The 10,996-nt window shown below is 46.9% G+C and overlaps 1 protein-coding gene across 1 annotated transcript in view; it reads right to left on the bottom strand.

Annotated features, from left to right (window-relative positions):
- Positions 1–270: 270 nt before the first annotated feature.
- The window catches only part of LOC146189336 (uncharacterized), a 30,398-nt gene continuing 19,672 nt past the window's right edge, over positions 271–10,996 (bottom strand). The window contains exon 5 of the mRNA XM_084603244.1: positions 271–567. Within this exon, the coding sequence (XP_084459370.1) occupies positions 355–567 (213 nt within the window). The 3' untranslated portion in view covers positions 271–354. The remainder of the gene's footprint in view (positions 568–10,996) is intronic.

The following is a 10,996-nucleotide window of genomic DNA, read 5'->3' as shown; positions in this document are numbered from 1 at the left end:
TCTCCTCTCAAAGGAGGGAGATATCTCTGTACAATCGCTTCCATGTTTCCGAGTTGTCTTTCCTGTATATATATATACTAAGCCTAACAAGTGAACCTACCTCTCCTCTCAAAGGAGGGAGATATCTCTGCACAATCGCTTCCATGTTTCCGAGTTGTCTTTCCTGTCTCTGAAAGATTGATCTTTATGTGACCAGCAAATCCGGGTCCAGAGCAATGCAAGAAAGAGTTCTCTTATTTACTAAAACTGAAATCGCTTTATTTCCCTCAAAAGCACACATTAAACGGAGACTGTCCGTACCCATGCCCGCAGTTAAACACCAGATTTCTTCTTCCAACGCTGCACGAAGCTTCTCTAGACCGCCCAGCTGAGATTGTAGTACGGTTGCGGTGGAAAAGCATATCCATATCTCTTAAGCATGGCACTGGCGACTTCGTGAAGCAGCCCGTACTTTGTGAACTCAACTGTGCCGCCGTTGTACGATATGTTGGCCGCGTAGAAGTCGTCTCCTAAGTCATCGAAGACGACGCACCTGTCATCCGGGTAAGCATCCAGCAGCTTCTCCATCTGCAGGTGCACAAAAAAACATGAAAAAGCTAAGACACTTAATACCAAACATGACCAGATGCACATAGAACCAAGAAGCAGCAGGCACACCTAATTCATAATAAAGCACTCGCTTGAGCGCAGTCATAGTATATCATTTTATTTAATAGGACCATGTTGTGAATTCTGCAGCGAAAGAACACATCCGTCAGCATAAGAGAACTCGTGCGAAGGACAATCGGTGTGAATTACACAAGCAACCGTTTGATGTGCCGAAGAACAACCTCATTGAACCATAAATAGATGCATTAAAACACAGAAAATATATGCAGAAACTGCAAGTTAATAGTCTCTCTCTCTCATGCCTCCCTTATTCCTGAGCACCTGGAACGTGTGAGGGAACTATCAAGCCAACACGCACACGCAGCTAATTCGAAATCATTGGATTTCATCGCCTTTGTAGGCCCGGTTTTTCGGTTGTCGCATTGCTTCCTTTACACGTTGGCGTTAAAGACCTGGGTTTTGAAGTTTTGGGCGTTGTCTGTATGAAAGCACACACCTGTTGTGACGTTATTACAGGGTCACGTGACATGGCCCAGCTCTAATTGCTCGACAGGGTTATGACATTAGTGTTTCGTCATGAAACCACGTGACATTGCTACGCTGGCTGGTTCGCTGAGAGTCGGTAAATTAAAATACCTCTTTTGAGAAAATATCCCCTTCGTCTGCGTTGGTTCCTGTGTTGAAACCTTCAAGCTAATGAGTGAACAGAGGACACGTGTACTGCGCAGGAAGACGTGGAGAAGAAAGGGACAGGGATAGAAAGGAGAGCGATAGCAAGGAAGAAAGGGAGAGGGGATGTGGAGGCTGCGCTGGTCGGAAGAGGATGGGAAAGGTGAAGGGCCTGAGCGCGGAGACGAAAGCGATAAGAGGCCTGACCTCTTTTATGCACTGAGGCGACATCTGCTCGGTGGGCTGAATCCTTCATAGCGTGCTGATTTTTTGTATCTTCAAGCACTCATAGTGCCGTGCCAATGGTTTGATTGTGTCTAATTTGTTTGCTCACTGTGAATATCCGCCTAGCTTATTTCAATTGACATTTTAGATTGAAATTACTTTGGTTGTGACGTGGCCTTTCGGAAGCGCTTTAGTAGCATAAATGCGAGCGAAGTGCCACTGCAGCAAATAATGCCAACGAATGAAGCAGTACCCTACTGAAAACATTATATGAGGCAATAACCTGACATTTTCTGGCACAGTCTCACTCAATTCGCAGAAACAATTACAAGTCACATATAATTGCATCAGATCTCATAGTTTCTTGTACATTAACATAAATTATGGAACATATTTTATGATACTGATGTGCACCGTTTGAGAGTCTATGTGATTTAATGAGATTGTGTGAGGTTATTGCCCCGTAGAACTTTTCGTTTTTCAGTAGGGATGTTATTCAGAAGGACCCACACCTGGATTTTCTGATCTTCATGTCCCAGCCGCATTTCTGTTACGCCAAGTCACTCTGAACTTTGTAATCCTAGCCCGCCAAATATAAATCGCATTTGCGTTGATCCGTCGTTCGACTGAAAAAAATTGCTTCTTCGCTCGAAAAAGCCTTAACCTTTCGCCATCCAGAATTCTGACTTTTGCAAAAAAAGCTTTTTTATGCACTAAACCCCTTCTGGGATTCACCATAGGGAATCATTGCGGAAGAAACTACGTCGGTTGCAACCTTAAGTCTCTTGATTTTTATTCGAAAGTGTTCACAAACACTACTGATCTCAAAATGACGGCTTGAGGGGCTAGCTGGTGCTGCATAATACCCAGAAATGTGGCGCAACAAACACAAAACACAAGCGAAGAGGCACAACACACGCGCACACTACCAACTGTAATAAGAATCTTAAAACATTTCCCCTTCACCACTCCTCTTCTTCTACACTCCAGTACATCTTCTCATCTTCCTCTTCTTTGCCAAGGTTATACTGGCACTTTCTTCCTCGCAGAACATAAACATCATAACATAACATAAGAACATAAACTATTGAACTCAATATTGTAAAAGAAGGCTAGGTCGAGACGGCGAGGTCGTGACGACAAGGACAGCGAAGCCTTGTCTAGCGTTTTAATCCGATCACGAACCCAAGCGCGCGCCGGGGGGCCGGCGCCGCGGGACGATGATGATGGTATGTACAAATGAAAGAAGAAGATCATGGCATGTACAAATGAAAGAAGGTCCACAGAAGGCTCACACAATCTGCCCGGGGGGTCGGAAGCGGCCTGCCTGGCCGCTCCTAATCAACCGATGTACCGCGGCGCACAAACGGTTTCAAGCGAGAAACATGAACAATTTCAGTTCCACGGTGGCGTCGATCGGCTGGGGGATCAACAGGCGTGACTTTGTAGTTAACTGGAGAAGTTTGGCTGATGATCTCGTAGGGACCAAGGTAGCGGTGGTGGAATTTGTCACTAAGGCCAGGGGTGCGCAGTGGTGTATAAAGCAGTACTTCGTCACCGGGACGATAAGAGACCACGCGATGCGTAGAATCGTAGCGACACTTGCGGTCTTCCTGGCACGCTGCTGTGTTTAGGCGGGCAAGATGACGGCATCTAGCCACACGAGATAAGAACTGGGTAGGTACTGATGTGGAGTAGTCGGGCGTAGAGAAGAAAGAAGCGTCGAGAATTGTAGTGGGAGGACGGCCATAAACGAGGAAAAAGGGAGAATAACCGGTAGTCCGCTGTACTGCTGTGTTATAGGCGAAAGTGACGAATGGTAGAATAGTGTCCCAATTTCGATGGTCCGGTGTGATGTACATGGAGATCATATCCGATAAGGTGCGGTGAAATCGCTCAGTCAGCCCGTTAGTCTGGGGATGGTAGCTTGAGGTAGTCTTATGAAGGGTGGATGACGCGTGAAGAACTTCGGCAACTACTGCCGATAAGAAGGCCGTCCCGCGGTCACTTAGGAGTACCCGAGGAGCGCCATGACGTAATACAATTGATCGCAAAAAGAAATTTGCTACTTCTTGAGCGGAACCAGTTGGTACAGGTGCTGTCTCAGCATAGCGTGTAAGGTGGTCGACAGCTGTTATGATCCAATGGTTACCCCCATCGGAGAGAGGTAGGGGACCATATAAGTCGATGCCGACTACGTCGAATGGCGTGGCGGGACAGGGAACAGGTTGTAGAAGGCCAGCGGGTGAAGAAGTCGGCCGTTTGCGACGTTGGCATAGAGGGCAGGATGCGACGTATTTGGCAACGCTGGACGATAGGCCAGGCCAAAAGAATCGTTTTTTCACGCGGTCGTAGGTTTTGTCAACCCCAAGGTGACCTGCAGTAGCGTCATCGTGGAGAGCCGCCAGTATACGTTGACGAAGCACACGCGGCACGACTGGTATCCAGCGAGTTCCATCAGGGCAATACACGAAGCGGAGTAGGATGCCATCTTCGAGCTTGAAATTGCGAAGTTGTCGGCGAAGCCGAGCATTGGGTGGGTCCGAAGCGCCAATAAGGCGGTCGATGATGGTACGGCAGTAGGCATCGGCTAATTGCTGTGAGCGGAGAGCGTGTTTGTTCTCTGAGTCGTCAAATGAAACTGTTGTGATATACGTCGGGGAAAGAGATGGTCGGCTGTGGTCATAGGTGGAAATGCATTGGGAAGACAAACAGCAAGCCGATTCTGAAAGTGGACAGCGAGAAAGAGCGTCGGCGTCTTGGTGTTGGCGACCCGATTTATAAATGACGTCAAAATTGTATTCCTGCAGGCGTAGAATCCAACGGCCAAGTCGGCCTGTCAAATTTTTGAGCGAAGACAACCAGCAAAGAGCATGGTGATCGGTCACAACTGTGAAGTGCCGACCGTATAGGTAAGGGCGAAACTTTTGGACAGCCCAGACGACGGCAAGGCACTCCTGTTCGGTAATAGTGTAGTTTTTCTCAGCTGGAGTCATAGTCCGACTGGCGAAGGCAATCACTTTCTCACGAGAAGTTGCATCGCGCTGCAGAAGTACAGCGCCAAGACCGATACCACTGGCATCAGTGTGCAGGATGGTTGGAGCGCTGTCACTGAAGTGGCCAAGGACAGGGTCTGATGTGAGGGCGTGCTTCAGGTTATTAAAAGCAGCTTCGCACTGTTCAGTCCACACGAAAGGGCTGCGTGCTTTAAGTAGTTGATGAAGTGGAGCAGCAATACTTGCAAAATCCTTTATAAAACGCCGGAAATAAGACGCCAGGCCGAGAAAACTGCGCAATTCTGTAGTTCGTTGTGGACGAGCAAATTTCAAGACCGCGACAATTTTTTCAGGGTCTGGACGAATGCCGTCATGGCTGACTAGATGTCCCAATATTTTAATTTGCTTCTGTGCAAAGTGGCACTTCTTGGTGTTGAGCTGAAGGCCCGCTGAAGCGAGACACGTGAGGACCTCATCCAGGCGTGTGAGATGGTCGTTAAAAGTTGACGAAAAGATGACAATGTCGTCCAAGTAACATAAACAGGTTCTCCATTTTAGGCCACGAAGCACAGTATCGATCATCCTTTCAAATGTCGCTGGTGCGTTACAAAGTCCGAAAGGCATAACATTAAATTCGTAAAGGCCATCGGGAGTTGCGAAAGCGGTTTTTTCTTTATCGTCCTCGTGCATAGGTATTTGCCAATAACCTGAGCGGAGGTCCAAAGTCGAGAAATATTCGGCGCCTTGGAGAGAGTCAAGGGCGTCATCAATTCTTGGCATTGGGTATACATCTTTGCGGGTAATTTTGTTGAGTGCGCGGTAATCAACACAAAAGCGTACCGAGCCGTCCTTTTTTTTAACTAACACTACTGGGGAGGACCATGGACTTGTCGAGGGACGAATAATATTGCGATGGAGCATGTCATTTACATTTTCTTCAATTACCTTTCGTTCAGAGAGGGAAACCCGACAAGGCCGTCGGCGAACGATAGAGTTACCTTCAGTAATGATGCGATGGTGCGCAACACTTGTCCGTCCCAGTGGTGGGGAAGTGGCATCAAAAATGGCTTGGTGTTGTCGAAGCAATGTCAGCAGTTGTTGGCGTTGGTTCGGCGTGAGGTTAGGATTAGTAGTCTTTGTGAGAACAGAAAGAGAGACGTCTGTCGAAACGCGGTGCTGAGGCTGAGGGGCGGTGAGCACCAACAAGGACAAAGGCTGAACATCCACCTTGCAGGGGAGAGAAGTTCCTTTTCGGAGCACGAGGGATTCACGTGAAGTGTTAGTGGCCGCTACTGTCGCTGAGCCGTTGCAGAACCTCACAAGACTAGACGGGAAGGCGATACCGCGTTCAAGATGACGATAAGATGGTGCGATGAGTACGTCCCCGTCAGCGATGTGGTCAGAAACAACGGTAAGCAGTTTTTCGCACTGAGGAGGCAGAACAGTATCAGCGGCGGCAACGAGGGGATGATGTCGTTCAGAAACTTCACATGAAAAATCGCTGTCTGTCATATGGATAACACGGTCGCCACAAGAAATTAAGGCCGAAGCGGTTGACAAAAAATCCCATCCAAAAATCATCAGATGCGCACATGGAGAGAGCACAGCAAACTGCACATGATGGCGGACGCCGTCAATAACAACTCGGACGGTGCACTTTGCTAAAGGGCGCAAAGGGACGTCGTTGGCTCCACGGAGTTCAGGCCCATCATATGGTGTGGTAACTTTTCGCAAACGGTAGCACAAATCAGCGTGAATGACAGAAATTGCAGCCCCTGTATCAATCAATGCTTCAACCGGTAATCCTTCAGCGAAAACAGAAATCACATTATACGGGCGATCTGGAGGACTTTTGGTAAGTTCGCAGACTGCAGTTTGACCTCCGGAAACTGCAACGCTTAGTTTTCCGGATGGCGGGCAGAGAGAGTAGTTGCGGGTCGGAGAGGGGAAACTGAGCGGCGGTATGGGGATATGGACCGACGTCGGGATGCATGGGTTCCACGAGGCTCAGACGAGGATTCTGGAGGTGGGGATGATCTTCGAGGTGGGCTTGGAGTAAACCGGCGTTGATAATATGACGTTGGAGGGATGTCACTTTCAAAGGTATCGTAACCACGGCGCTCATTCTGGAGGCGGCGACGACAGACGCGGGATATATGTCCTCGAATGCCACAGTAATAGCAAATTGGTCGGGAGGGGCGCCAAGGTGCGTAATAGGGTGGCGCAGGTTGAGCCGTCGCTATTGCATTGACGTGATTGTAGGTTGGTGCCGGTCGAGGCGGGGGAACTAAAGGAGGGGGGGATGCTGCGACGTGCGCGTAAGTCGGTACTGAGCGGGGTGCCGGAGGGCCAGATGTCATAGGTTCGGTGATTGTTGCCAGCTCTTCTTTGATGATGCTGCGGAGACCTGCGTCATTAGATGTTGCGGAAGAGTGATCGCACCCGTGTCGACAGACAGGCTTGAGGGCCTGGAGCTCCTCGCGGATGATGGCTCGAATAAGTGCCCGCAGGTCGAGATCAGCATAGGTCGGGCCAGTAGCGTTGGCGGGCTGCAATCGGGAAGACTGCAGCTGCTCGATGCGTTGGCAGGTCGTAATAATGGAATCAATAGTTGAAGGATTCTGAGCAACTAGGATGTTATATGCCGTAGAATTGATTCCTTTCAAGACGTGGTGTACTCGTTCATGTTCCGCCATGGTGGGACTAATACGCCGGCAGAGTGCAAGTATGGCCTCTATGTAAGACGCATATGACTCATCAGGATCTTGACGGCGTGAAGCGAGCTTGGTCTTCGCGATCTCAGTCCGAACTGCCGGGTCGGCGAAGTACTGTCGGAACTGCTGTTTGAAGGTGGTCCAGTTAGTTGTGTGGGGCTCGCGGTTGATGAACCAAGTCCTGGCGACCTCAATAAGGTAGAAAGAGATGTTGAGAAATTTCAGAGCATCGTCCCACCGGTTGTAGGCACTGCAGCGTTCGTAGGTGTCAAGCCAGTCATCGACGTCTTCGTCGCGACGACCAGCGAACAGCGGCGGGTCGCGCTGTCGTGTGGGCACAGTCGGAGGGGGTGGTGCAGCCGAGGTAGAGGGTCCGGCTTGTTCGTGGGTACTGTCGGTAGACATAGCGATGGCGGCAGTTGCCAAACGGCGACCGGAACGTAGCTCCAGCGAGAGGCAGGGCCCAAGGCAGCAAGGGGATCAAATTTCGCCTCCACCACTTGTAAAAGAAGGCTAGGTCGAGACGGCGAGGTCGTGACGACAAGGACAGCGAAGCCTTGTCTAGCGTTTTAATCCGATCACGAACCCAAGCGCGCGCCGGGGGGCCGGCGCCGCGGGACGATGATGATGGTATGTACAAATGAAAGAAGAAGATCATGGCATGTACAAATGAAAGAAGGTCCACAGAAGGCTCACAATATCATTAGTCTCCACAAACATCGCACACAGCCAATGTCTGGGTCTTTTTCGAACGCATATCCCTGTGAAAGTGTGAAAACTGTGCAAGCATGGGAACTAACAGTTCCGTGTCTCTTATTGAACTTTGAGATCTGCTCTGTCAAACATCACGTCTTCCCTTTTCACGTGATCACTGTCTGTTAACCTGCGCTGTTAAGGATTGAGAGGATCCTGGGGCAAATAATGCGGCAAGAGTTTATGAAGGCTTAAAACCAAAGCAAAACATTAGGAGTAAGCTTAAGCTTTGCCTTAGGAGTATCTGCGAAAGCGTACGCATTCATTAAACAATCTATAGATATGTATCCCGCCTTCGCTACTACCGTCGGGCTGTCTCATACCGTGCATTTTTTGTGTGCCACACAGTGTCAAACGAAGCAACTGCACTACTGCACGCATCTGGAGACGACGATGCCACAATGTATTGTACCAGCCACAGGTTTCATCCCACGTGTTCACACTCAGCGACACACAATGACAATTCTCGTCTAAATCACGATGGCTTTGCTAATCACCAGTCAATATTTGCTAATCAATCAATCAGCCAACCAATCATGCTATAAACCACCGCTCCAATTTACGAATAAAATCACATATATCATAACCGCTCCACACAAGACGTCCATATATTTGCGGCATGATTTTTTTCTTTTGATTCAGTATGAGCATTTTGTACTAGTGCCGTCTATCTAAAGAGGCGTATCACGTAAGTTCGGGTGGCCGCCGCCGAGAAGGCGCCTTAGCTTAACCATTTCCTTTTTCCTTCCTGTTAACCGTGGTGGGCAAGTTTAATTGGAAGTCTATATTCCATCCTTTCCCGGGCAAGTCAATCGGATCATGTTTTGACCGCAAATGAGGTAAGAGGGAAGGAACAGCTCTGAGGATATATGCCTTCTATAAACAATTTATTTTGCTGCAGCCCCACTAGGGGTTTTCTCACAAAAGCCTATTGCATATATGTGAAACAATTTGCGTCATCGTGCACTGTTCCATCTAAAACTCAAAACCTGGTTATCAAGTAAGTATAGAATGAAACGTTCAGTGTAACACTATGTACAGCATTAGAAAAAAACCTCAAACAACGGGGCAAAGTGCGCCATTTAACACAGCCAACCTTAAGAGGAAGGTATATATTTAGCACATTTTGCACAATCCAGTGCATGTCGTCGCGCGTGACGTGTAATTCACCTAGCGTACTAAAAGTCATTGAAAGAGCCAAATAGCTTTTTTTGAAGACCAGATAACAGCGTTCAGCTTTGAGGTCAACGACAACGTTTTGGAACTCTACATATGCCAGATTATTTAATTTTTAATATCAGAGATCAAACAGGCAACCCTTTTGACGGTCGATTGTGTATCTAGAGCACATTTTCATTAGCTCTTCACCCAAAAGAGTGAGGTTTAAGGGCCACCACATTCAACAATTACCGTCTCTTACTACAAGATGTACCAGTTTGATGTCCAAAAACATGGCAAATTAACGCTATAATTATTAGCAGCACACGCGCGAGCTACTTTCTTTATTCGAACATGCTGCTTACGCTGGCTCAGATTTGGGCAAATAACCTCTTAATCAGTGGTATAACATCTCAACTCATAATAACTGCTCAGTTCATTAGATAACTTATTCGGCAGCTCCAAAAATATACTGTCAAAAAATATTCTTAGGTGTTTAATCCTTTCAACAACCCTATAACTGGATTATGTATACTATACTATTGTATTCTTCAATGCAGAGAAAATCGTTCTACGCATCAAGCCAGCAAGAGCTGTCAATATTATATCAAAGAAAGGAAAATGAAATTGTTAGTTTATGACGCTTCACAATATCTTACTTCTTCATTCTGTATTGTGCAAGAATGATTTCAAAATAATGCTCTTGGTCATTAAAAAGCATTGAACTGTTATATTCATATACTACTGCTTCCAACGTTGCAGCAACGGCTATGCTACTGAAGACGTCAAGGTCCCTGAAAAGCTTTTCCTTTACTATGATTCAATCTAAATACTGGTACCTTTACAATCCTCTCCCATCTACCGCTAAAATATCCCGTCTGAATTCCGCACCTTCAGTTATATCTTCCTGTAAAATCAGCCCCCACTCTTTTCCCTCTCAAACTATTCACCGCTGTTAACGAGCAGAAATAAATATTAAAGGCCAGAACCATTCCCCGCCAAAGAACACGACGCGAGGTAACTTCGGGAAGGCTGGTAATTTTTTTTTTTTTTGTGCTCGCTCCACTGCATGTCAAAGCACACAAGATGGAGGCAATGGAAAGGAGAGACGAATCACATTTATGGTCTTATTTGCATGAAGAAACTTTTGTTGGTTGACGCGAAAAATGGCTTCACGTTTGCCTTATTACGTTGAAAGGTGAACTCCCGCCCAAGAATAGCACACGGTGTTGCCGCAAGCACACCAAGTTGTTAAAAGTTTCTACCTTGACGGCTAAATTATACGCAGTACCCTTCACTATGATTCATTTTATTGCTACTATGACTGTGTTTAATGAGATTTTCAGTTACTTCTGCTATATCTGCAATTGTAACACACATTACACTGTTGTGATAAGTAAGAATTACTCTGCCTAGCTGTCAGATACACAAGGCGTTAAAGAGCAGAGCATATTATATTATTTCTTTATTTTTGGCACACAGATATCATTCACTCGCCCAACACAAAATCTATGAGGTGAATTATTGTGCTTTTTCAAATCGTTCGGGTGCCGATTTGTAACTCTTATTCAACACTCGCCTTTGCACACTCAAAGCAAAAAAAAAATAAAAACTTTGTTCTGTCAAAGAAATATAGCTAACTACAACCACTTCTAAATGACAACACAGAGTTGGAGATTGTACAAATCCTAACGTTGGTTGATGCAATTTTGCCTATGAATATAATTCGCAATTTTCACGTGAAGCCGCATCATGAAATTGTTTTTGCAATGCAAAAATCATGCGGCCTCACTCCTATACATATTCAAAAAAAGGTTAACAGTGTGGACTACGACTGATTATTGATATCAGCGTCCAGCAATCGAGAACGTG

Source organism: Amblyomma maculatum, chromosome 5 (genome assembly GCF_055883805.1).
Source record: "Amblyomma maculatum isolate TAMU_Amacu chromosome 5, ASM5588380v1, whole genome shotgun sequence".
Taxonomy (NCBI): Eukaryota; Metazoa; Arthropoda; class Arachnida; order Ixodida; family Ixodidae; genus Amblyomma; species Amblyomma maculatum.
This window is presented reverse-complemented; position numbering and strand designations above follow the sequence as displayed.